The 25466-nt window shown below is 52.2% G+C and overlaps 4 protein-coding genes across 9 annotated transcripts in view; 1 reads left to right on the top strand and 3 right to left on the bottom strand.

Annotated features, from left to right (window-relative positions):
* Positions 1–449: 449 nt before the first annotated feature.
* Positions 450–6904, bottom strand: LRRC73 (leucine rich repeat containing 73). Its single transcript, XM_032102505.1, has 6 exons — positions 6306–6904; positions 5675–5835; positions 4515–4637; positions 3198–3298; positions 2469–2652; positions 450–910 (listed from the first exon to the last, which is right to left on the bottom strand). Exons 1-6 carry the CDS (start codon positions 6575–6577, stop codon positions 840–842), a joined length of 912 nt encoding a protein of 303 aa, XP_031958396.1. The 5' UTR covers positions 6578–6904; the 3' UTR covers positions 450–839.
* A 5131-nt stretch (positions 6905–12035) lies between these two features.
* On the bottom strand, positions 12036–17334 carry YIPF3 (Yip1 domain family member 3). The gene is made up of 9 exons (XM_032102501.1): positions 17202–17334; positions 16829–17038; positions 16640–16746; positions 15985–16030; positions 15598–15690; positions 15128–15259; positions 14496–14609; positions 13957–14080; positions 12036–12545 (listed from the first exon to the last, which is right to left on the bottom strand). Exons 1-9 carry the CDS (start codon positions 17280–17282, stop codon positions 12424–12426), a joined length of 1029 nt encoding a protein of 342 aa, XP_031958392.1. The 5' UTR covers positions 17283–17334; the 3' UTR covers positions 12036–12423.
* A 12-nt stretch (positions 17335–17346) lies between these two features.
* Positions 17347–20645, top strand: POLR1C (RNA polymerase I and III subunit C). 2 transcript variants are annotated; one of them, XM_032102500.1, is made up of 9 exons: positions 17347–17456; positions 17539–17610; positions 17700–17807; positions 18341–18473; positions 18569–18688; positions 18955–19050; positions 19214–19363; positions 19897–20013; positions 20325–20645. In XM_032102500.1, the coding sequence occupies exons 1-9, from the start codon at positions 17388–17390 to the stop codon at positions 20441–20443; spliced, it is 984 nt and encodes a 327-aa protein (XP_031958391.1). In that variant the 5' UTR covers positions 17347–17387; the 3' UTR covers positions 20444–20645. The 2 variants fall into 2 exon arrangements, with proteins under 2 accessions (XP_031958391.1, XP_031958390.1); XM_032102499.1 differs by having other exon boundaries at positions 18898–19050.
* Positions 20646–21840: 1195 nt separating this feature from the next.
* XPO5 (exportin 5) overlaps positions 21841–25466 on the bottom strand; it is a 28993-nt gene continuing 25367 nt past the window's right edge. For all 5 annotated transcript variants that reach the window (XM_032102488.1, XM_032102489.1, XM_032102491.1 and 2 more), the window contains 4 exons: positions 24721–24828; positions 24403–24540; positions 24074–24238; positions 21841–23516 (listed from right to left, as the gene is read on the bottom strand). In XM_032102488.1, coding sequence (XP_031958379.1) covers positions 23376–23516; positions 24074–24238; positions 24403–24540; positions 24721–24828 — 552 coding nt within the window. In that variant the 3' untranslated portion in view covers positions 21841–23375. The remainder of the gene's footprint in view (positions 23517–24073; positions 24239–24402; positions 24541–24720; positions 24829–25466) is intronic.

Below are 25466 nucleotides of genomic sequence, written 5' to 3'. Positions count from 1 at the left end.
GGGCTGTCACCGACCTGTCCCCAGGGCCGGGCCCGTGTTGTGGAGCCTCGGGAAGCGCAGGAGGAGCCGTGAGGCGGCAGGCGAGGGGCTGGCGCCCCCTGCCGGCGCTCCGGGCCCGCGGCTGCTGCTCGTCCCTGGCCTGGAGGAGCCTACCAGCCCCTGCCCGCGCCTGACACCTGCCCGGCCCTGCCGGTACCTGTGGGCACCTACCAGACCCTGCCCGGCCCTGCCCGGCCCTGCCGGTACCTGTGGGCACCTACCAGACCCTGCCCGGCCCTGCCCGGCCCTGCCGGTACCTGTGGGCACCTACCAGACCCTGCCCGGCCCTGCCCGGCCCTGCCGGTACCTGTGGGCACCTACCAGACCCTGCCCGTCCCTGCCCGTACCTGCCGCTACCTGCCGGCGCCCACCCTCCCGGGGTCACACAGTGGCGGAGGCGGACGCTCCCGAGTGGTGCCACCACATCTGTGACCTTTATAAAAGTCTCATCGCGACAGCAGTACAAGCGATAGAAAGGACATCTCTTATACACATCTGAATAAATACAGCCGGGCGTGGGGGTGGCAGGGCGGCGTGAGCTACACATGCGGCGACGGGGACAATCACAAGCGGCCGACGAGGCGTGTGTGATGACACAGAGACGTGTGTAGAGATTCGCTCGGGCCAGGCTCCTGCGCTCAGAGAGCCGAGGGAGGCATCAACAGGAGGTGAAATGTGTGAGAAGAGGGCTGGGGAGCCCACCGGAGGCTGGGGAGCCCACCGGAGGCTGGGGCTGGCGGGTGCACGCTGCCCCGGCGGGCACGGTGCTCTTCTCGGCAGAAGCAGGCAGGGTAGCCCAGCTACATTTCTGTTTCTGCTAAGAGGCTGTCACCGAGGCCTGACGTCATCAGGACCATCTGGGAGCTGGAATCTGTGTCGAGAGAGGGAGAAAACCATGAGACATTCGGGCTGCCAGAGAGTGCAGGGCTGTACTCCAGACGCAGGTGTGAGGATGAGGAATTAAAACACCGCAGGGTGGGAAGAGAACTGCTGAGAGAAGTGTGAGATTAAATACGAACTAGGCCTACTCTGACCACACAGCAGAACGGAATCAATTTTTGGGGAGGGGGAGAAAGCAGAGGCCAAAGGAACATCAGGTCTGAGTGCCCCCAACATGCAGGTGATCCTGGTTGTGCTGGCCCAGCCATGCCCTTACCCAGCCCTGCACAGACGTCTACATCTGCACTCATCGAGTGTTTTTTCAGCTAGAGAGACAGTGTCCAGGTAGGGCAGGCTTCAGGCTGCAAGCCAACCAACACCACGTAGAGTGGTGGTGTTGCCTTCCCAAGAGCAGGGAATGCTGTGGGCAATCAGCCATTTTACAGCAGCAGAGGCCTGGAAATACTGACTTTCTGCACTGCATGAATGGAGGGTTTGTGCAGCCCTCCCCGGCCTGCCTCAGGGAGGTGAGGGCAGCTTGCTGGCTCGGCCATGGCTCAGAGCACCAGCCAGGAACACTGTGACTCTCCCCACAGCAAGTGAATCAACTGCAAGGAGGATGGGCCTGCATAGCAAGTAAGAAACTTAGCAAGCTACCAGTTTCCCATCCAGAAACATTTTTAAACAGAAAAAAAGATTTTTTTTTTCCTGGATGGGAGGGAGGAGATCTCTAGTGGCAGTCCTACACATTCAAAACTATTGCAGGGGATCTCTATTTCAGGAATCAGTTTCTGGAAACTAGATCCAAAACTTGGCCAAACTGTCACTAAATTATTTTTATGGGTTTAATGGATGAGGATCCAGATGTTTTGAGGCTCAGAGGATTGGTTGTGCTTGTCTGCTGGTAGTCTGATAGGAGAATTGTGAGGGGTGAAGGACAAATGAAGGTTAAAAAAGCAAATCCTCAAACAGCTGAATCACAAGGTAGGCATGACAAAATCCAGTATCATCTAAGCAAACTACACAGAAGAGGCTGCTGCTATCTCCATAATACGTCTTTTTTCCATCACAAGCAACAGACAGCCTGTGGCACCTGGCTAACCCTTCACATGTTTGGGATGTAGAGATAGGAATAGCTGATGCTGTGTGGATTGCAGGGAGGTTCTGGAAACAGTGAGGAATGACACAAGTTTTGGCTAGATTATCTGGCAAAGGCTCCTGAGATCTTTAATATTCCTGCCCTTGAGTTTTAATACTTTGAGATTTTGTTCCTGCAGCATCAGGAAAAATGCCTCAGAGGTACCGTTTCCACTCTTTGCAGCAGCCGCATTGTCCTTGGAGGCTGCCTTTCCAAGAGCGGCTCAGCCCAACGCTATTTAACATGAAGGTCACGCCGGGAGGTGTATGTATGCCATGGAGGTTGTATGTATTCCCGTTCATGGGGAGAAGGGACAGACCCATTCACCGACCCCACTGCAAGAGGCCAGTGGCACTGGAGACACCCCAGACACCCCAGTTCCTGTCCCCAGCCCAACTCCCAGAGCTCTTACTGTTCTGGCAGATCCAGGGGTTCTTCTCCCTGGCTGTGACTTCATGGGCCTCCGTCTCCTCCTCTTCCTCACCCTCTGAGAGAAGATCAGAGATCTGCTGCTGCAGCTCGGGACTGATGTTGTTCTCCGCCAGGATGAGTGTCCGTAGGGCTGTGGGGTAATTCTCTACCATGTCCAGCAAGGTCTGGGGGAAGAGTGAGATAAAAAGGCTGACAAGCAGCACAAAGGCTGAGTAGAAAGAGTGTCAGTGCTTTGTCTCCCTGCGAACTCCAGCCCTCCTCTCCTTACTTCTTCCTTCCCTTGGCCTTGACCTCCCTTCATCAGGCTTTGTGAGAGACTGAGGAGTTCCCATCTTTCTGCAGGAAGAGCTGAGATAGGATTTCCTGACTCTATCTAAAGTAGAAGGGACTGCTCTACACCCTGTTGCTCTCACATATCCAGGCTCATTCCCTCTTACCTCTGGAAGCTGGAGATCTGAGAGGAGAGTCTGTGCAATTGAGCCTTGGCCTGTGTCCACAGAGATTTAGTTCTGATTCCCAGCCAAAAATCCAACCCCTTATTTTTTTCCAAGAAAACAGCCAGGGAAAAGCAAGAACCCCCCTGGTTGCAGGGAGGGAAGGGTGTGCATGTGGTTGGAGGCAGGTGTGGGTCCTGGGGCCTCTGTAGACCTCCCAGACCTGCACCCTTGAGAGGTCAGTGATGCTGTAGAGTAACTGTGGGCTCCCATACCTGAGCTGACTGGTTGGTAAGTCCTGTTCCCTCCAAGTCCAGCACTTCGAGGGTTCGACTGGAGGCCACAGCGACTGCGAGCATTCCGGCTACCTGGTCACCTGTGGGAGGAGCAACCAGGGCTGTCAGCAGTGCCTGCCTTCCCTCATGTAATGCCACATGTCCTCATGCGCCTGGGGCTGTCATGGGAACATCCTCTGAGTATTTCTGCCATCAGACAACCTTCCAAATCTGTTACCTCATGGTGGAAAAAAACACTGTTAACTGAGAAGAGAGACAAGGAAAGGTGCACCATTTTGTGGTTATGGAAGCAGTCACTGATTCTCAGGGGGAACACAAAGGAACACAGTGAAATTTATTCTATTCCCCAAGGGACCATATCTTCCCAAATCTCCTTCCTACTCAAGGAGGCAAGGGCCTTTAACAGTCCCTGTAAGACATCCCAGACAGAATAGGAGCTGAATACTTCAGTTTAGGAAAAGGCAGGAGTCAGAGAGAGGACTCTGCACCAGGTGACAGACTGCCTCCCTGGAAAGGGGATAGACTTTGAGGGGGTTGCAGCAGGATGAGGAGCATTAAAGATTGATGCTGGTGAAGAGACAAGACTCCAGCATGTTCTGACATTCTCTGTCGAGTGCTAAGATGCCATACAACTGTGACACCTCTCTTCGAACAAAACCCAGACTGCTGTCAAGTAACAGCCTGGGGCTTTTCCTGTCCAAGAGGAGGTACCTGGTCAGACAGAGGGCCTGGGGGAGGCTCTGCTTGCAGGGAGGTTGAGGAGGGGAGTGTCATCCTGATGCTCAAAGAGGCATGGCCCAATCTTCTCCTCACCACCTTGCAGCAGAGCGGGAGAGAGTTTGTTTCTATGGCAACGAGTGCCAGGCTCTCCTCCTCCTCCTCCCTGCTCCTCCAGGAAGATGAAGGGGGGAGTGCGGGGACATACTGCATCTGCCAAGCCAGCTTCGGCGCCCAGGGCTTCAGGAACGAGGGAGACATGGAGGGTCAAATGTGACAACAAAGGCGGTGGAGTGGGCAAGGCACAGCCTCCTTTCTGCACCTCCCTGCAGGGCATGTGGCCACCTCACACAGGCAGAGCAGTAAGGGTGGCTTCCCATACAGCTGTAGGTGCCTGGCAGGGTGAACTTGCTGCTGGGGATCAGAGGACACCTATGCAAGGAACTGCCCCATCCTACTGTTGATGCTCTACTGCCTTTCCGGAGCTCGGTCCCTGGCCACCCACTGGTGCAAACTGCCCAAACACTGAGAGACAGGAGTGCAGCATCCCCTGCTCCTCCTCCCTGGCCCCCAGCTTACCTAGAGGGTTGTAGTCCAGGTTCAGCACACGGAGCTGTGAGCTGTGAGCCACTGCAATGGCTAGGCGTCCCCAGCCTTTGCTTGTGATGCCTGGGTTGGCACTCAGTGTTAGCTCTTTGAGGCCTGGAGAAGAGAGAGAAGCCAAACCAGAGCCTTAGGGTACCCAAAGCAGTCACGGGAGAACTAGTTCAGCTCACCAGAACAGCTTTGGGTTGTGTCCCCTGTACTCTGTTGGGCTTAAAGGCTTGGTTTGCTCTGACAACTGTCATCACATATTTCAGTGACCAGTGAAATATTTCACTGCCTTCAGCTGTGGCCCTTCATTTATCCGTGCTGCAACTGCCCCATTTATCTGCTCTCCCAACCTGTGTCCTGCTTACCCTAAATAGCAAACACAGTGGAAACTAAGGGGTGTGTGAGACAACTGACTGGACGAAGAAGGTGGCATGAGGTGACAGTCTGGAGAGAGGGTAACGGGGACAGTAGGCTCTGAAGCCTGCACCTGAGAGGGGTGGCCAGCAGAGATAACAGCATCAGTGGCATTGTGTGCACACAGAGGAGAAGGTGATGGGAAAAAGTGGAAGGCACTTCGAGAATCAGAAGAAAGAAGTGATATTCGCTCAGCACATGCCAGCTCTCAGCTCGACTGGGTCACTGGCCTCACACCACCAAAGATCATTCCCTGCAAAGACCCGAGTCTTGCCACTAAGGCTATGCAACTACACACTCATGGAGTGTACCTGCAAGTAGGGACAACTCCCAGGCACTGATAATAAAGCCAAGTGCTGAGGTAGGGGCACACAATATAATTATCTATGGTCATTATCCACATACAAATGCAAAATAATAAATTCAAAGTCCAAGCTGTCCTCTCCTCCAGTTTCAAATGCTGCTGACATGAACCAGAAGCAACCTGTTAGTCCCTGAGCTCCAAACTGCCAGTGGGACAGATCAGTAGCAGAAAGCACAAACCTACCCTAGGGAACCACTCCTCTATTACTTGGCTTTTCTGCTTTTCTTAAGTTGGGGGAAAGAAATTCCTCAGCCCTGGCAAACCACAGAGCCTGCCTCCTCCAGGGCTGAAGATTTACTGCTGCATGCATCTGATCTACGTGAAAGCTCCACCAGTCATTGAGCAGCCCACAGCCCCTGGTGCTTACCAGACTTGGCCCCATCAGGTGGCAGGAGCCCACAGATAAGGTTGATGCCTTCATCACCCAGCATGCAGTCTCCTAGATCCAGAGCCACCAGCGAGGGGTGGATGGAGAGAGCAGGGTTGAGGAGGGCCAAGCCTGCATCTGTCAGGGGACTCCCATGGAGGCTGTGCAGGTAAAAGGGAAAATTACTACGGAGCCTTCTTCCTTGGGGCTAACTAACCTGACGGGGAGGAAGAAGCAGACAAAATTAGGTGGATGACAAATACTAACCCCAAGTGGGCAAAAAGCTCTGTGAAGCCTCTGTCGCGAGGGTCGGCTGGCCGCTACGGTGGCCCTCCTCTCCCGGCCGGGACGAGGGGTGCAGGGGATGCCAGCGGTGAAGGGGCAGCCCCACCACTGGGGACTGGAGGGCCGGGACTGAGAGGTAGGGCCGTGCCCAGCTGGCGGGAGCAGAGGTGGCTCCCTCCCAGCCAGGTGACGGGCAGGGGCTTATCCTCCGCAGCGCCAAGGGCATTTTCCCTCCGACAAGACTCGAATTCAGGGGCTGGCCCCGAGCTGCAAGTCCCCCGAAAGAGCCGTCCCCCCCGGGAGGGGGCCTTGGCCCCCCCGGCAGCCCCCGCCCCGCTGTACTCACAAGAGGGACTGGACGGAGCGGTTCGTCTTCAGGGCCTCGGCCAGCTGCTTGACGCGGTTAATGTTGGAGACGATGCCCAGGTTGAGGTTGAGCTGGGCGAGGGAGCGGGACTCGGCCACCCCGCGGCAGACGTGCCCGAAGTCCCGCTCGGAGAGCTGGCAGCCCCGCAGCGACAGCAGCCGCACCGAGTTCTCCCGCAGGCTCTCGCAGATGTCCCGGATCTCCGCCCCCGACAGCGTCTCCCCGGAGATCTGGATGGACCCCGGCAGCATCTTCCCCCGGCTCGGAGCGCCGTCGATCCCGGGGCCGCGCCGCCCGGGCGCCGGGGGAAGCCGCGCTGCGCGCTGCGGGCCGGGGCGGGCGCCGCCGCCGCTGCTGCCGCCGCCGCTGCCGGGCAGTCCCGGCCCGGCCCACCGCGGCCCCGGGGGCGGCACCGCGCTGCTTCACCGGCGGCCGCCGGGCCGCCCCGCTCCGCCCGGCGGGGCGGCGGGACCCAGGGCAGCCATCGGCGGGGGCTGATCCGCACCGGGGCGCGGGATCGCGCCGCCCCGCAGAGCCGGGAGGGGGCCGGGCAGCCCCGCGGGTCCCCGCCCCGCTCCGCCCGCACCTGCCGGGCCGCCCCGCCTTCCCCCGGCCATCGCTCCGGGCCCTCTTCCCCGCCCGGCCAGCACCTCCCCGCGGAACGGAGTAGGTGTGGAAGGGGGTCCGGCATCCTTCATCCCACCCCGGCATCCCGCCCGGCATCTTGGGCCCCGATGCCACTCAAAGCCCGCGAGGGACGTCGGCAGCGCCCGCTGGCACCTGGCCGCTACCCTGAGGAGATGGCGGGGCCAGGGCCGCCGGGGCTGGGTTCCCGACACTGGAGGTGCAGGAGGGTGGGAGAAGCACCTGGGAAGGGCTCTCCGTGCCAGCCCCGCTCCCACCTGGGAAAGAAGCCAAAGCCATTGGGCCCTGGCGCACTCTGGGTGCTTGGTCCGAGGAACTGTGGTGTTCCATGGCTTCTGTGGCGTTTAATGCTTAAACCTGCTAAACCTGAAACCTCGACCCATGACTTAATGGCGAGGTCAGTCTGAGCTGCTCCTCATGGCCCAGAGCTTGTAAGAGCCGGTGCTTGGAGGCAGCTGCTTGGAGGTGAAAGTTGGATGGTTCGGGAAGGGCCACAGATTTCCTTATCACTGAGCACACAGCCTGTGCCCTCCTATGCAGGGCACGCCCCACCTCCTAATTCACAGGTATAGATCAGAGGGATTTGTTCCCTCTCTTCCCGTTGAGTAATCCTGTACTTGGAGAGAAATAGGAAGCAGGGCCCCAGCGTTTTCAACTTCACTGAGCTGAAAAAGGAAGGCAGTGATGTGGAAATTAGGTTAAACCGCCTAAGTAGGCAGCTTTCTGCACGTAACTAATCTGGCTGCTGCATATAGCAGTGCTCAAGTGAATTCCAGCCCAGTGGGTAACACTGGGACAAACCCAGGCTCCTCTGCTTGGTTTGCAGGCCAAGTCCCAGGAGAAGGGATGGAAAGTGAAGAGAAAAATAGGGTGTGGAGGGGGATATGGAGCACTTCTCCTCCATTGAAATGGAGGAGCAGATCACCTGAGCTGAGGATGCATGTTAGGTCCTGAATGAGATAAGGGGATCAGCAGCTTTAAGACTTTGGCTGCAGCATCTAACTCCCAATGTGGGCATCACCATGCCCTTTGAGTAATCCATTGCTGTTCTCTAGAGTATCTACACCCCCCTCTTTCTTTCCCTGTTGCACAGAGATGCATGACCTTGATACTGTTGTACAAGATACACCAAGAACAGACCACTGGTCTGGCAACTCATCTGCGCAGGGATATGAGCAGCAGCTGCAAGCATCCAGCTGTGGTACAGCTGTGGTACAGCTGTGGTACTGCGGCTTTCAGAAAAGGAGCAGCTTATCTCTAAGGTCACATTAAAAGACCCAGGTGAGAAGGGGATCCTATGTATTGTAGGATGGTGAGGGACAAAAGGCTGGATTTCAGAGTTGTGGGCAGGGGGTGACCAAGAAAATTCCAGCTGCTCCTACTGCATGCAGGTCAACTAGAAAGCTACACTGAGACTCACCTCTCAATTACCTCCATGCACTAGTCAACCCACACTTTTTAAACAGACTACTATTAGAGAGGTGCTTGGAGGAGAGCCCCTGGGACATGTCCCACTTCCATTGACAGCAGCAGTCCCGAAACATTGATGAAGATGCCCTAGTGCATCCTTGCTGCCTGTTGTCAGGAGCAAGAGCACATTGAAGAGACAAGTGTCCCACCTACTTTATGCTCAATTCATTGAAAAAAGTGGCACAGGAACTAGTGGTCCAAAGCTTTGGCTCACGAAATCTAATGCAGGGCTATGCAGAAGGGACTTTGGCAATACTATTTTGTGTAGAACTAGGTATTTCTTCCTTGTCATGTGCAGTTACCCAGCAGGTATGAGGAAGGTCATTTATTGTTTACCTACTGGGGCAGAAAGAGTGATGCCATTAAGAGTTCACAAATAAACAGAGAAAAGCAGTGGACGAATAGCAGCTAGAGTGAGAGTAGACGCAGGAAGGAAAACAAATGGGAGAAGAAACAGCCTACCTGTAACCCAAAATCACACCTAAGGTGACCATTAGTGCAACAAGGATGGACTGTAAGAAGAATTGGACTCCCGGGTACTGCACAGGAGAGGAGGAGGTCATAGATGTTTTAATACACATTTTTAGCTTTAATATACAGCTTCCTCTTTCTAATCTGACAGCTTTTTATGTTTATTCCATATTTATTAAAGAGGGGCTATTTTTATTTATTAACACAGAGCTACCCTTACGCAAAAGGGGGAAGTGATGAGGGGGCTATTTCAGATTTGTTGCAAGGGAGAAGAAGGAAAATTATTTGTTATTTGCTGCAAGAGCTGTGGCAGGAAACAAAGGCAGAGATAGTGTAGTACGATAGGGTTTGTAAGGCTTGTTCTGGTAACTAGAGGACATGAGTAAGCATTGAGATGCCCTCCCACAAGGACTTTATTAAGCCTGTGTGCTCAGCATGCTCCCTGGAACTGCAGCATGCATGCATTTCCCTGAAAAAACGTGTCCTTCTCTGTCAGTGAAAGGCAATGCTGAAGCTCTCAGCCGAGGACTGAATTTCTGGCAGTACAGAACAGTTCAGCTTCCAGCTGCTGCTGCACAGAGAATTAATCAGGGCTGAAGAACTGGAGCAGAGCAAGCCCCACAGGTTCCAAGAGGGTGGTTGGTTGTCACCCCGATCATGTCCTCAGCTGACAGCACACAAGCTGCTCAGGGAGCTTTGCTTACTGTTCATGAGGAGTTTGCTTACTTCTCTCCTCTGTGCTCTGAGTGAAAACACAGGGCACAGCTTCATCCCTCTGGTTCAGCTGAGTGGCTCAGTGCAGGAGGGAGCACAGCTGTTCTCCAACTGTGTCTGTAGATCAGCACCGATACAAGTTTGGTGCAGAATGATTTTTTCTTCTCAGATGAACTTACTCCAGTGACAATTGTCTTTCTCTTTTCCTCCCCCTGCCTGTACTTCCAGAGTTTGCACCAAGAGAAACAGATCCATTCTAGGCCGCCAGGGCAAGAACTTGGAATTAGAAACAAACCTCCCATGGAGATATAAAGAGGGTAATACCAGAAGCAGCATTACAAACTAACACTTCCATTTTGTCAAGTTTTGAAGTAACAGAAATTCTAGGAGCTTAAAGTGGTTCATTTGGTCCAAAAAACCCCATGGAGACTACAAGCCCAAATAATTACCAATTCTCCCAAGTAGCTTGCTCCGAGTTCTGTTCTTCAGCCAAAATGTTTCCCAGAAAAGGGGGTCAGGAGGAGAGAAGAGAGTGAGGGAACCTGTCTGTTACGCATGTGATTGTTAGCAGACAAACTTTTTGCTCTTTAAAGGGGAACAAATTATGAATGTGGGAATAAGCAAATATTAAGTGGAAAGTAGGTCTGTGACTGAAAATGCTCAAGTCCTGTCTAGTGACATTTTTTTCAACTGAAGCAGATGACCAGCCTGATTACAGTAGCTGGCACTATCTTCCTCTCTTTCATTGCACCTTGGCACTAGTCTGAATGCCACTACAGCTGCATCCTCTCCCATTAATATAAACAAGGGACCAAAGAGTGCAGTTCTGACACACTGTCTGCCTTGTGCACTTGTGGGTACACCAAGAAAGGGCAACATCCTGGTGTTTTTCTGCCCAAGTTTAAAGATGAGCTTCTCTGAGGGGTGGCTCCTCTCTCCCAGACATCCAGAACTACAGGGAGAGAAAAGATGAAAGCCAGTTACCAGCTAACAGCTTCCACTCACAGACCAGTAAAAGTTAGAGTAGTGAGGGAAGGCTGGACTACTCAGTTGTGAGTTACTGCAGTGCAGGTAAGCCTAGGCTGCTCTGCTTACCCATCCTTACTGGAGCTTTCCTGCATCAATACACTGGAGATCAATATGCCAACTCTATTTCCATTGCACACTCCCCTATTTCTCCCTTCGTTAAATGGAAACACTGCCCAGAGGTGACAGTCCCATGGCTGGGAGACATGAAGGCCAGCAGCACAAGGGTGGGCTGAACTGGCCTCCTAACAGAAATATCCGCTGAAGACCATGCACAAACATGCTGCCCCTGCATGTGCCACAGAGCAACATGGGCAGAAGGGCAGTAAGAACAAGAGGCACTGTGAAAGCATGGGTGTTGGGGAAGATGAAACAGGAAAGCCTTATAAATATGATTGCCTGACAAAAGATTTTGGGAATATGAAAACTACAGGCGACATCGAAATGAAAGCCACTTTTGAAATACCAAATCTTAGTTACTGAACAACTGGAAAACAATGGTATGGCCGACTGAAGGTAATCCCCTCTTGACTGAACAATACCCTCTGCTTGCAGGCAGGTCCAAGGGTCAGAGCAGACCCTACTAGCTCAGCAGAAGGGGTCCAAAGAGTAGTTTTTAGAAGTTAAGATGTAACACTCTAGGGTAATATAAGAACTCTTATAGGCTGTAGGTAAATGCTATAGGATTTGTATCTTGTATTAGATTGGTTAGTGACAATTAGAATATTCAGTACAGAAGATGATTTATTGTATTGTAACCAGGACTTCAGTATTCCACTCTCACTCTCTCTCTTACTCTTACACACTCTTACTCTCTCTTCACACACACTTCTTCACTCTCATTCCTCTCGCTCTCTCTCTCTCTTACCCGCTTACTCTCTTGCTCTCTTGGGCCTGCTCAGAGCTGCCAGCTGCAGCTCTAAGCAGTGCCCCTGTACCCACGCCCTTTGCAATAAACCGCATGTTCTGAGATCTGCCTATAGAGATCTCTCGTCACCGTCCCCGTCCGAACCACCCCAAAGCTCCTACACATGGGGACAGATACATTTCTGACATACACAGCAGAAGGGATGGTGAGGTGAGATAGCAGCTTCGACCAAGTGAAGAGAGAGGGATCAATATGGAACATGACAAGAAAGAGCATGTGGTTAAACACACTGTGCTGAAAACTGAAAATTGCCAGAGAAAGTGAAGTTCCCGCACCTTTTGAACTACTGTGCCTTTGAAAACGGTACCCCAAACAGGCCATGTATCACAGAATATTTGAAGAAGGACAGCAGAAAATTGCAAAGAATCCCCCTTTGAGTCTAGGGCAGGACAGATGAAGGTGCAGAGACCCAAGCACCACGCTCCCATTAGACAAACAGGCTCAAGCATAAGACATCACTCAGCACCAACATCAATTTAATCCTTCCCTCTTCAGGACAGGAACAGGGCAGATACTCCTGGAGTTACATCAGCAAGCGGAAAGAGAGCTAAGGGACAAACTGCGCTGGGAAATCCCAGCTAAACATGCAGGCAACAGAACCACTCTACTCAAGACAGCCCAGACCTGGATGGGGGAAGAGTGTAGCTCTTCTGAGTCACTGAGGTGCGACTCACCTCAGCTGAGTCCACTCAGCTGCCCAAAACCATAACGCAGAGGACAGGTCCAGGAAAACAAAACCAAGTTGTCTTCTTGCTGTTCTGTCCTGTTCCTAAGAGGCAGCAGGTTACTGTGGCCCTATGCAGCCCCCGAAGTAGTGAAGGAAGCAAGTCCAAGTCTGTAAAACTACAGGGTCAATGCAATGGCTTTGGCTGTTGTGTTCACTACAGCATTGGAAACAACTGGAATGTCTCGGGCAACTCTCTGAAAGGGTGGCATGTTAGGTCCTTCCAATGTGTCCAGGATACCTGCAGGAACAAAAAAAAGGGGAGAGAGGCAAGAGTTAGTTCAGATGATAGCAGATGGCACGTTTCTTCTTGCCTTTTTTTCTGTCCAGGTAGTGGTTGATGGTGCAAGGGCCCAGAACGGGCGAAGCACTTGCAGGCAATGGGAGGAGACATCTAGCCCCGAAGACTGAACAGGAGTAAACACTTCCATCCAGAGACACAGGGTACACACCAGACCTTGTGCTCAGGGCAGGAAGAGCTTGTGCATGTTCCCAAGAGGACCACAGATCCTTTTGCTTTGAGGGTGTCAGATCCAGTCCCCTGCCACTCGACCTGAATGCAGGTACTGCCAGAGACGTTGCTCTGCTGAGGGAAATTGATAAAATCCTGTCCCTACTTCATCCCAGCACAGATCTTGCTCTTAGACCAAGATTCTCTGTTTGCTTTCATCCTGAGATACACTTGCAGACCCATATCAGGAGCTGCAGCTGGGCTGCAATGTGGAATTTTTGTCACTGCAGTGCAAACAGACCATGCTTGGCAGGAAATACACAGACCAATGCAAATATCCTCAAGTCTCTGTCAACTACCCTCTTAAGATTGATAATCAGTTTTGGAGTGCTTTGAAGGAAATTGCTTGGAGTATATCTTATTCTATTTCTCTGCCAAGAAGCTGCAGATCAGAACCTATGCCATTAGAACAGATTCAGGAAAGAACAAGATTTGTACCTAAAAGGACTTGTAATGCTATTTATAACCCCTAATTATGCAGATTTATCAGAAATATCACGATGGGTCTGGCTGCCTAAACTCATACAGAGACTTGCAGAATTGCATATTTAGGGATCTGGAAACTCTCTAGAGATGGGGTGAGAGAAGAATTTTGGTTTTGTATTTTTTAAGGAGGTTGAGACTTTGTTAGGAGAAAACAAGAAGAGATGTGAAGGAGGACCTGACCATGCATGGCCTGGTTAACAAACAGTACTAGCTGGGGAAGATACAGCTTCTGCTATCTGTGCTGTACAACACAAGATTAAAAAAGGTGTTGAACAAAGAAGGAAAAACACTCATGACACATTTCCTGATCAGAGAAAAGCCACCTGACTTCAACAATATTCAGGAAGGGGCTGGACATCTGCATGCAAGAACAGTCAGTGCTGTTACACTTCACTTGGGAAATAATAAGGGTCCTGCCTCACAAACTGGGTCTTAAGTGCTAAAACTCAGTGCATAGTAACTACCCCAATGTTTACCTGCTGCCCTACTTGAACAGCTTCTTCTAGAAAAGCTAGTGGCGGTCATTTTAGAGTTGGAAATTGGCACAGATGCCCTCAGGACCGATTCAAACTGTCCATTCTTTCTCTCAGAGAGAGAAAAGAGAACTTCTCTTCCCCCAGATCTAACACGATGTCTTCAAATCTCCCTTGCTTACCTTCTACCACCTTGTGATAAGCAAAGTGCAGATAGAGGAGGAAAAGCATATGCAGAACAGCAAGAGTCCCACACAGGATGAGCCGCTGGGTATGTCCCACGGTACGTGACACCAACACAGCAACCTAGGAGAGAGGAGGTGATCAGAGAAGGCCTGAGCCTCTGGCACTGCAGTCAGGAACACAGAGAAGAACAGGTCAGGCAGGGAGAATCTGCAGAAATGCTGCACTGAGTCTTTTTCGCAGTTTTCACCGACAAATTTAGAGCAATTCAAAACTGTTCTGTGTAGGTGAACCTTGCCCAGTCCTTGCAGGATGCTCAGGTAAATAAACCTCCTGCAGCTGTTAGAACGGGTGACGATATTAATCCAAATAGCAACTCCATACACCAGTGCCCAAATTATGCAGGAGCATGGGGCTGTTCTCCACAGCAGCTGGACTGGCTGTGAAATGAACCACCAGGCCAAGGAACAGAAAGCAAACACTTCCCTCCCTTTTTTTGTCCCAGGAAGAGGAGGACCCCAGGCTGCCTGTCCCTTACCATTCGTAGTGTAGACAGTCCACCAACAACCAACCAGAAGATATAGAAGAGGGAGTGGAAGTGGATATTATAGGTGACAAAGAGGGTGATGCAGTGTCCGAAAAGACCGTAGCCCTGACAAAACAAAAATGTCCATGTTACAAGGACCAGTCCCACACAAAGGGCCATTGATCAAGAGCATGAACAGCCTATTCCTGCAACACTTCACCATGGCAAAGCCTCACAAACCACTCATTCACTGCCAAACAGTCAACCAGAACAACAACTTTAACAGCAGCTCACACACAGATAATGTCTGAAGGATTCACAGGCACGTAAGAGATTGAGACAACCTGGGAAACAGAGGAAAGATCCTCCAATCCCAGAGAAATTGCTGTCTCCTGGCTTTTTACCACCAGGCTCTCAAATCAGGAAGTGCAAAGTAGGAGACCTGCACAAAGGAACTGCCTCTTTGTACTATCACTGTGCCTGGGATGGGGCAGGTCAGCAGAACATCCTGGAATTCCAGGTTGTCCCAGTGCAGTTACCTGGGACCAGCAACTTACAAAGACTTTTCCTGTTCTTTGGGAAAAGCTTGTTCTGGAACACCATGCAGCCAATGTGCATCACAGGGCAGCTCCATCAGTACCTACCAACAGTGACAGCATCTGCACCATCGTGATTTGGGCATTGCACAGATATGCCAGGAAATACATGAAAGATGAGACGCCCAGCCAGTAACCGAAGCAGGTGCCAATGGCTGTGCCCATCAGTGTGCCTTCCCTCTGTGGAGACAGTGTCATGATGAAGAGAACTCAAAGAACTGACCTGCCAGCACCCAAATTAATCCCTGAGAGTCCCAGATCCTTTGCAGGCATTATCAAATAGCTGGCTAGCAGCATTCAGGGGGCCACAGGACCTACACCCCAACTTCTCCCAGCAGCAGAGTGTCAAGACTTTCTGGTGCATCCTTCCTCCCACCCCCAAACCAAAATGTTTTTCCTCAAATCAATCTGCTTTTTAGCAAGACACGTATTCAGTTATAGAAGAGCTTTCCTCTCATTTTCTAGTGTCCCTACAGCAACCCAGTCAAACCACCACTTATCACTGAGACTTGACGTACAATGATGGTATCTGAGGTCTTCATTCCATGCAAAAGAATGGCCACCAGTGTGAAAACCAGCATGAGGGGTCCGTACAGCTCGCCTGCAATCTTCTACAGGAGGAGACAGGTGAGGGAAAGTTTGGTTAGAGCCCCTGAACACCAGGGTCCCCACCACAAGTGATGTGAGAAGTACACTGGATGGCGTTTATCACCCAGGTTATCACCTGAGGTTAGGTGAGAGCATACTGAGGTTTGGAACAACCATGGAAAGGAGTCATCAACATTTTCAGGGAGATGAACACCTAACAAACTCAGTCCTTAATAACACGGATTATTACAGTTTTACAAGGTGTCTGGGGGACAGTCACTTGGCCATGGAGTCTGATTCAGCAAAAGGGAACTCACCTGTGGGAAATTAATCATCTTCACAGGAATCATGGACTCCAGCAGTCTGCATCACAGGAAAGCAGGGAACGACAACAGGAGCAGGAAGGACAACAGAATGGTTAACAAAATGCTTCATAAGTAAAAGATCCCAACACCCATTACCAGTGTTTGCGGTTGTGTTGACAGGACTTGGGGGACAGAGATTCTTTCTAAAGGGTGAGTCAAGGTCACTAAAGAAGAAAAACCTTACTGTCAGTGGGCTAACTTTGCTCGGGAAGGGCAGATTCAATGAAAATGCTTAGGGATCCACTCAGGGAGGAGAGATCATTGACGGAACAGCAGGAAGGAAAGATAACTTTCCTCATAAAGGCTCACAAAACTTTGCCTTGTTGGACACAACTTTGTTGCAAACCCAACAGAAGTCACATAAGGTAGCCGAGTACGAAAAGAGCCCCTTCTCCTGCCCTGAGCAGCAATGCTGGGTGACAGGGCTGCCAGCCCAACCACGGGACCTCACTAAGGTGAGCGGGACAACACACAATGTGTTTCCTCATCCGTGAGTCTTCCCGCAGGGCTGACAGCCCACTCCTGCTCGTTCTCTGGGAGCTGACAGCCAGCCTCCTGCAGGCACGGAGCCACCGGCTCCCCGTGCCCCGCGCCGGGGGCTGCCCACCTGGCTCGCACTTGGACGGGCTCCACATCGAAGTAGGGCCGGAGGATGTCGATGTTGGCGTAGAGGCTGAAGGCCCTGGAGGCTTGTCTCTTCCCCACCTGCCACATCTGCGGAGAGAAGGGAGCGGGCAGCGGCCGGCCGGGCAGGCAGGCACCCCGGGGGCGGGGCCGGCCGGGGGACAGCGCTCACCTGGTCAGCGACCTGCCGGCCCAGCTGCCCCCGCAGCCCCTTCATGCCCAGGAACTCCCCGTCCTCCTCCTCGCCGGCGCCCGCCTCGCCCTCCGCCTCCTCCTCCTCCTCCTCCTCCTTCATACGCTGGTGCATCTCCCCCATGTCCTCGAAGCTGGAGCCTGACGTGTCGTCCATGTTCTCCATGTCGATGACGGCGGAGCCGCCACCCTGCGCCAGGGCAGACTCGGCGTCAACACCCGCTCGGCCCGGCCCGGCCCGGCCCGGCTCGCCTCGGCTCGGCTCGGCTCGGCTCGGCTCGGCTCGGCTCGGCTCGGTCCGGCCCGGCCCGGCCCGGCCCCGCCGCCCCGCTGCCGCCCGCGGCCCGGCCCACCTGCATGTTGTCCTCGAAGCCGCCCCATTCGGCGCCGGGGGCGCCGCTCCTGCCGCCGCCCGCCGCCCCCGGCGCGGCCATGGTGCCCGTCCCGGCCCCGCCGCGCTGGCCCGGATGGGCGGGAGCCGGATGTGACGGCGGCCGTGGAGCGACTCCCAGCGCCCGGGAGCGCCGCCCATCGCACCCATGGCGGCCCGGCGGGGTGCGGACGAGATGCGGGACCGCGTGGTGCTGGGCGAGTTCGGCGTCCGCAACGTGAGCGAGCCCGGCGGGGAGGGACGGGGGGCGGCCGGCACCCGCACCCCCTCACGGCCCCGTCTGTGCCCTCTCCTCGCAGGTCCACACCACCGACTTCCCCGGCAACTACCCCGGCTACGAGGACGCCTGGGACCAGCGGCGCTTCGAGGAGGTGGGTGAGCGGCGCCGGCGGCCGGGGCTGTGGGTGTGCGGGGATCGGGCCCCGCGGCCGGCGTGACCCGCGGTGCGCGGCTCCCGCAGGCGTTCCGCGTGGACGTGATCCGTGAGGAAGAGGACACCCTGGAGTTCGACATGGTGGGCATCGACGCCGCTATCGCCAATGCCTTCCGCCGCATCCTGCTCGCCGAGGTACCGCCGCTCCGGGGGTGCTCACCTGGGGGTGCCGGCCTAAGCCTTTCTTAACAGGGAGCGGGGAACGTTCAGCCTTGTGTCAGCCCTTGCGGACAGCTGCAGGGTTTGGAAGAGAAGCACACGTTCCGCACGTGTGCCAGGAGCCCAGAGAGAATGAGGGCTTTAGCAGCATGGGCGATACCGCCTGCTGCTCTTAGGGATGCGGTTGGTAGCATCTGTGGGTCAGCCTTTTTGACACAGTTGTGTTGCCAACCCAACAGAAGCCACATAATGCTGCCAAGTACTAAAAGGTTGAGGATGCCTCAAAGCCCTTTCTCCTGCCCTTCACTTCTTGCGATTGTTTAAAAAAATGGGCATGGGAGTAGATGGAGTGTAAGGGTATATTGCTTATCCTGATTTGGCAGAAATACCACTGAAAATAGTCTGCATGGCAGTTATTTGTAGGAGAGGAGGGACACTTGAGCTGGATAATCTCTTGGCATGTAGTTCAACTATTGTTTTAGGCTGACTTGATCTCTTGTCTCCCTGAGGTGCCAACGATGGCCGTAGAGAAGGTCTTTGTGTACAACAACACATCCATTGTGCAGGATGAAATTCTGGCTCATCGGTTGGGCCTCATCCCTATCCGAGCTGACCCTCGTCTCTTTGAGTACAGAAACCAAGGTGAGACTCTTGGATAGAATAGAACTATTCCTCAAAGTAGGAAATCACGGTCATGTAAACTGAGCAGAAGTGTAATTTCATGTGCTTCTTCCCAGGAGATCAAGAAGGCACAGAAATTGATACTCTGCAGTTTCAGCTGAAAATCAAATGCAAACGGAACCCTCAGGCTGCCAAGGAATCATCTGATCCTGATGAACTGTATTTCAATCACAAAGGTGAGATTTCTTCTAAAAATAGGTGCTGTTTTTTTCCTTTTTTCAGTCTTGGAAGACAGGATTTGGGCTGTTCTCTCAGCCCTGTGTGCTCACAGGAAGAGAGTTGATTCCATTCTGCTAAACTTTCTTTTTGCTGTCTTCAGTCTTATACAGGTGAGTGACCTGCTTTGAGGCAGCAGCTGCCTGATGCTTGTGGCTTCTCTTTGCAGTGTACAGTAAACACATGACATGGGTGCCCTTGGGGAATCAGACAGACCTTTTTCCAGATGCTGACTTCCGACCTGTTCACGATGACATCCTCATTGCACTGTTGCGACCCGGACAGGAAATAGATGTGCTTATGCACTGTGTCAAGGGCATAGGTGAGTTGTGGCTCCTGGGACAGCGGGACAAGGAATGTGAGTGCTTGGACTAGGGCACTGCTGTATGATGGGGAAGGGTAGAGAACTGGCTTTTCCCCTGGAGCTTTAGGCCCCAGCATCCTTGTTCCCTGAGGCCTACTCTCATCCTTGACTCTTCATACAGGTAAGGATCATGCCAAGTTTTCTCCTGTGGCCACAGCCAGCTATCGACTGCTTCCTGACATTACTCTTCTGCAGCCTGTTGAGGATGAGGCAGCTGAGACGTTGCAGAAGTGCTTTTCCCCTGGAGTCATTGAGATCCAGAATATCAATGGTACTTTTTTCCTGCCTTGTTCCTTGCAAGCTTTAGTAGAGACTGATTTGAGCTTAGAGCCAAACTTTGTAGAGACAAAACTGCATTGTTATGTTGCATTGCTGATCAATGGTTCATGCTTTTCTGAGCCCAGTTTTATGGATGAGTGGCTGCCCCGTGCAGATGTGTTGGGTGATGAACTGGGACATCCCTGAAATGCTAAGGCATTGGATACCTGTCCACAGAGCTCTGCAGCTGCTGACTGCTGCTTCCAGTGCTGTTCATTTGTAACACTGGGTAGTGAGCTTGCTCTTTCCAGCAGCTGAGTGTGGAGGAGACTTCTTGTGTCCTTCCAGGAGTGCATGCAGGCTTTGTGTTTGGGTTAGTTCTGCCAGATCGGAGTTTCATGTTGGGTATATGCTAATTCTTTTTATTGGTGGTTTCCCTGCCTTTGGTGATGGGCAAGTGCCTGTTTGGGGGGTAAGCACCCGCTGTGACCATAAGGCACCCACCTGCTGCAATTCGCCCATCTCATTTCATCTTTTTCCCTCTAGGAAAAAAGGTGGCGAGAGTAGCCAATGCACGGTTGGACACATTCAGCAGAGAAGTTTTCCGTCACGAGGGTCTGAAAAACCTTGTGCGCCTGGCAAGAGTGCGGAACCATTACATCTGTAAGTGCCCCGTTTTCCACAGAGTCCTGCTGTGGTGTGTGTGAACAAGCAGAGACTGGCCAGCATGTATGGCTGGCTCTGTGCCTCCCCCACCCTCAGCATCAGCATCCATACATTCAGAATCCAGTGGGTAACTACCTGCTTTGGGATTGAATCTCTTGGTGTTTCCTGCTGGCAAATGTAGCTGCTTCTCTTGCTGTGAAGATCTGGCTTGTTGCAGTGAGGTGTAAGGGAAGATAAGGGACAGAAGCCTGGAGCCAGGTGCAGGCTGAGGCTGCCTTCTGGCTGTGCTGACTTGTGTCTCTGTGCAGTTTCAGTGGAGTCAACGGGTATCTTGCCTCCAGATGTGCTGGTGAGCGAAGCCATCAAGATCCTGATGGGAAAGTGTCAGCGCTTCCTCAATGAGCTGGACTCTGTGCCTATGGAGTGACCAGGCTGTAGCTGGGAAAGCAGATGCCTGCACTGCTGTTCTGGGCTTCCTATACCTGCATGGAAGGGGGATTCCTCTTCCATAGGCAGGAGGCTTGACAGGGGCTTGCCAAGAGTCCAAGGACCATCTCTTCGGATTTTTCTGTTGGTAATGAGCCTCAGTGAGGAGATGCACTAAAATAAAGGCTTTTTTTTTAAAGCTGTCTCCTGTGCCATTCACAATTGTGAAACTGTAATACATGAAGAAGGAAGTGGCAGCAGGTCTAAAGATGAGTAACAGCATTTTTTTTAGATGGTATGCAGTGAGGAGTGAGGAAGATTGATAGGGCAGGGTAGTAAAGCATTTCACAGCAGGTCAGTGAGATTTAACGAGTTGGTATCTGAAACCTGTTCGGCAGGTGTTTCAGACCAGCTCTGGGATAGTTAATATGGATGGTAGAGAAAAGGCTGTACTGTCAAAGGACTGGAACACCTCTCCTATGAAGAAATTGAGAGAGCTGGGACTGTTCAGCCTGGAGAACAAAAAAGCTCCAGGGAGACCTTATTCTGGCCTTTCGGTATGTAAAGGGGGCATAAAGAAAGACTTTACCAGGGTCTGCAGTGACAGGCTAAGGGGCAACACTTTTGAGCTGGAAGAAGGTAGACAGGTTGAACATCAGACCTTTTTTATCATGAGGGCTAACATGTCTCATGTTGCCCAGAGTTGTGAATGCCCCATCCCTGCAAGTGTCCAAGGCCAGGTTGGATGGGGCATTGAGCAATGTGGTTGAGTGTTAAAAGCTGAAAATGTCTGGGAGTATTGGTGTGTCCCAGTTGCTTAAGGCAATGCACACTATAGTGCTAGACTTCAGTGTAGTAAGTAGAGACAAAGTACTGCTTGCCTGGGGTACAATTACTTACAGTGTAAACATCCTTTGTAAGGTGAACATGCTGAAGGGAGGAGGTACACTTGGCATCCTGGCTCTAACCCCAGCCTGTCCCATGCCATGCTGCAGGTATATGCTGCACGTGTATATCACACATTATCATCATATATATATACACTTCTCTCTGCTGTTGCTTCACATGTTTATGGGACATACCCTGGAGTAACCTACAGGTTTTGCTTTGGCAACACATACCACTCAAGCTGTAAGCTGGGACCTAGAATTAATATAAAATAGCAGTAAGTGACATATAAATACTTTAAAAATGCAATTTCCCCCTCACCTAATTAAACTATGGAGTCTGGAATGGTTCATCCCCTCCCTGACAGTGTATTGACCACCAGCAGAGGTGCTCCCTTTTTGGTAGCTGGAATAAGGAATGCTGAGCAATCTCCAGGCAGGCAATCTGGCCAGACCAAAGACCTCAGATCTTACTGAAACAGATAAAATAAAAATGAAACAGGACACCATGTGTATGAAACTGGAATAGCTTTACTGACATTCAGGTGTAACACAACCAGTTCAGAGACAGCTTCGGATTTAAACATTCCTACAAAAAAGGTTTAAAATCCATTTTACAAAAACCCCTTGTGTCTAGCATGAAGTCACAGAATGTTAAAAATATCACAACACAATAAATACACCCAGCCTTTGCTAGAGCCAGGAGCCATGTTAGCTCAGAGGTTAAAAAAGTTTGAGGCCAGGAAGAAAGAGAAGGGTGCTGGTGGAACAGCAGGGGCAGGAGGGTGAGTGGATGCCCAAGGCCTGCTCTTCCTATCTGCACTCCCACGCCTCCCAGCCCCAGCCTTTTTGTCCAGTCTGTCTGTGTGGAGACACCACTTCTCCATCTACCACAGTTTATTACTTGTTCTGTCTTCTGGATGGCAAAACTGCCAGCTAGCTCTGGACAGACCCTCCCAGCTCCTGTGCTAACACTAGGATAGATTGTGTGAACTATTTGTCATGTAAGAAGAACCAGCTTTGCAGACTAGAGTGGCTTAACCTAAAACCCAGTTTCTGACCTGGCTCCCCCTTGTAAACTGCAGTATAAAGCCCACCCCTCCTGCCCCACCATGCAATTCTCTGAGGAGTACCAGACTGGGTAAAAACAGGGGCTACTGTCACCTCCACTGCCACAGGGCAAGGAGATCCCTTTTGGATTTCAGGTGCTTCAGGTATTGGTCCAGATTTTACTTACCCTGCGCTGGCCACATTCTAGTCTACAGGGCATGGTAAAATGAAAAAAAAAATTAAAAAAAAAATCTGTCCTGCTCCCCCTGAGAGATGTCCAAGAAAGGCCGGCACAAAGTAAAAGCCTTCCATTTGGCTCTGGGTAGAACAAGCTGTGTGATCATATCTATACATATATATGTATATATATGACAGTGTCTGCCTCTTTCTAGAGAGCAGTTGCACCTTAGAAAGGCTGATCTCACAGGAGATCCTAGAGCACTGCTAGGCTTCCTGGCACGCAGCCCTCAGCCCAAGGCTCAGCATCCTGGAGGGAAACGGATTCAGCAGAATACCAGTCCACTAGGGACAAGTGCTGATAAGCATGACAGGAGTGTCCAATGTGTTCCCTACAAAGCCTGGCTACTAGCACCCAGAGGAAGATTAGGGTAGCCTCTTTTCACATGGCACACTACTCTGCCTTTTGCATTAATCCTAAACCCCAAGGGACGAAGAGGTGGAGCAAGAGTGACCCGAGGCTACAAGATGATCAGGCTTTACCCTAAAGAGATCTATGGACTCGGCTCCCACCTTGCAGAGCAGAGGTCTAAAGATGCTTATCCAATGGAGGAGAAGGAGTCAGGGGAAAAGCTTAGTATTGACTGGTTCAAATGCCACCGCAGGCCCCATCCCAGTGTATGGAACAGGGACAGGACCCGTAAGGGGCTTTATTCAGACGAACGCTTGTGAAGGTGGTGACAAGGAGAATCTAATGTGCTTACTATGAGGAGAGACAAAATATAAGGTAGGGGAGGAGATGGTTGCAGCATCCCAGGCTCAGGGTTCAAAGAGTACATTGAAGCCCTCTCCATCCTCATTTTCTAGCACATCTGTCTCCAATGATGGCTTCACTTTTTTGAAGAGAGATGGAAGGTTCCGGATATGAACCTCCTTGCGGAACTGCTCCCCGATGGGCTTCTGCAGAGGACAGACAGGCAGGCATCAGTCATTACTGTCTTCATACCCCCACTCAGCTCAGGGGCAGCTTGCTTGCACATCAGAGGCAGACCCCAGGTTCTGAGCAATCCCTAGGCCTGGACCCTGTGCTTGCATTTTGAGGAATTTCAGGCCTGGCCTTTCCCAAGCGCCAGAGCACTGAGGTAACCACCAGAATACCAGCTCCCCAGCTTCTAATTCAAGGCTCCACCACCACCATCCTCACAGAGGTCCAGTGCCCACCCAGCAGCTTCAATCAAACATTTTAACACCCGGTTTCCCTGGGCAGCCTTGTGCAAGGTACTCCCTGCCTCTCAGTGAGAGGCCATTGCTGGAGGGGCTGCTCAGCCTGTCCTGCCAGCCTTGCTGGACCTCCAGGGTGAAGAGGAGGAAGAACAAGGTAAAGAACAAACACCAAGAATACACTGCAACAGCCTCCCAGCTGGGAAGGGGAGTGGTTGGTAAGGGACAGGCAGGCTGGCCACCCCATCACTTCTGCAGCATACAGGTGTGAAATTTTCCTCCAGGATATCACTTACCCCAATGCAACCTGAGATGAGGCGCTTGAAGTGATCCTTCCGGCGCTTGTCTGCCACTTTCTGCAGTGTTGGGTTGAGAAGCTTTGAATCAAACTGCTCCAAAGAGTCCAGCTGGATATCTGGGATCTGCTCCATCACTGCCTTCAGCTCAGCATAGCGAGGGCGCTGCACGGAGAAGTACGATTAACACAGCTCTGCTAGAGGAACTGCCTTGCCCTCCTTGGGGGCCATTAGCTCCTCTGCCCCTACTCACTGAGCATGGGATTAGTTTTCACCATTCCCCTCACATTCCTCAACCTCACATTTGGACGAAGAACAGAATTTCTCACCAAGGCCTCGTAGATCTGGAAAGCCAGGTGGACAAGAGCTGCCATGCAGCCATCGTGCTGCCCATGTACCTGCAAGCCCTTCAGCACACTTGTGAAAAACCAGGACACAGCATCGGGAAGGAGGTTTCCTGGAAGCACCTGGGGAAGAGGCACTGTCAGCACTGAAGCAAGATACTGGTACATAACCACCTTTCTGCAACAGCCTGCTCTTCCTGAGGGAAAAGGTGCCCAGAGGTGAAGCAGCCACGCTTCTCACAACATTCAGAGCTTCCTCTTCCAACCCTGCCAGAACTAATCCCTTCTTCCTCCCAGAGGTACCTGTTTGAGCAGTGGCCAGCAAAGCTGTGTTGTGGTTCTTTGGCAGGACAAGGTGTCCTTCCAGGAGAGGGATGTGTAGGCAGTGATCAGCACTGCAGTGCAAACATCCTGAAAAGGAGTCAGAGAGAAAAACCAGTCAGAGGAGCTATTTCCTACTTCCAGCATTCAAACCTGATGGGAGCCAAGATGCAATCCAGAGAATCTGCAGGAGCTTCTGAGAATCCTGCATGTCACTGTTGCTCCAGTGGAAGGTGTTCACCCAGTGTGCAGCATCATAACCATGAGAGACCAGTGTTAAGTTAACCTGCTCCCTTCATCTCCCTGGGAAAGGCCCTGGAGCACTCACGGACTTCCCCCAGCTGCTACTCTCAAGTCACTGCAAAAGCTTCTACAAGAGCTTCTGAGGCATCCACAGCAGACAGTACAGAAACATCAGGATAAAGGTACTCTGCACAGTGGGTGGTATTAGCACTGTGGCTCCTGTACCAGGTCAGGCAGATTTTACATAGAAGAAAAAGCTGGATGAAGTTCTTCCTCATGAAGACTGGAGCCCAGGATGAAGGCAGAGCCAGGGAGCACCCTGGGGGCTGAATACCCAGGGCCTCTTCCCCAGAACAGCTGAAGCTCTGTAGCTGCATTTTATATTGGATCCCAACCCCCATTTGCTTTGTGGCTTCTGCAAGGCCCTTCCAAGCCATGCACATTGCCAAGAGGTGATTCTCACATGGGAAACGCTCCAGCAGCCT

Source organism: Corvus moneduloides, chromosome 3 (assembly GCF_009650955.1).
Source record: "Corvus moneduloides isolate bCorMon1 chromosome 3, bCorMon1.pri, whole genome shotgun sequence".
NCBI classification, from domain to species: Eukaryota; Metazoa; Chordata; class Aves; order Passeriformes; family Corvidae; genus Corvus; species Corvus moneduloides.
The sequence above is the reverse complement of the archived record's forward strand: the minus strand, read 5'-3'. Positions and strand labels throughout refer to the sequence as shown.

Excerpts from the sequence above, each read along its gene's own strand:
- LRRC73 (XM_032102505.1), bottom strand. The coding sequence starts at position 6,577 with ATGCTGCCGGGGTCCATCCAGATCTCCGGGGAGACGCTGTCGGGGGCG. Across the intron at positions 5,836-6,305 it reads CGCTCCGTCCAGTCCCTCTT|CCTCCATGGGAGTCCCCTGA; the intron begins GTGAGTACAGCG and ends TTACCTGCACAG. Across the intron at positions 2,653-3,197 it reads TTACCAACCAGTCAGCTCAG|ACCTTGCTGGACATGGTAGA; the intron begins GTATGGGAGCCC and ends CTCTTCCCCCAG.
- YIPF3 (XM_032102501.1), bottom strand. The coding sequence starts at position 17,282 with ATGGCCGCGCCGGGGGCGGCGGGCGGCGGCAGGAGCGGCGCCCCCGGC. Across the intron at positions 17,039-17,201 it reads GCTTCGAGGACAACATGCAG|GGTGGCGGCTCCGCCGTCAT; the intron begins GTGGGCCGGGCC and ends GCCCTGGCGCAG. Across the intron at positions 15,691-15,984 it reads AGATGATTAATTTCCCACAG|AAGATTGCAGGCGAGCTGTA; the intron begins GTGAGTTCCCTT and ends CTCCTCCTGTAG.
- POLR1C (XM_032102499.1), top strand. The coding sequence starts at position 17,388 with ATGGCGGCCCGGCGGGGTGCGGACGAGATGCGGGACCGCGTGGTGCTG. Across the intron at positions 19,051-19,213 it reads GCACTGTGTCAAGGGCATAG|GTAAGGATCATGCCAAGTTT; the intron begins GTGAGTTGTGGC and ends CTCTTCATACAG. Across the intron at positions 20,014-20,324 it reads AGTGCGGAACCATTACATCT|TTTCAGTGGAGTCAACGGGT; the intron begins GTAAGTGCCCCG and ends GTCTCTGTGCAG.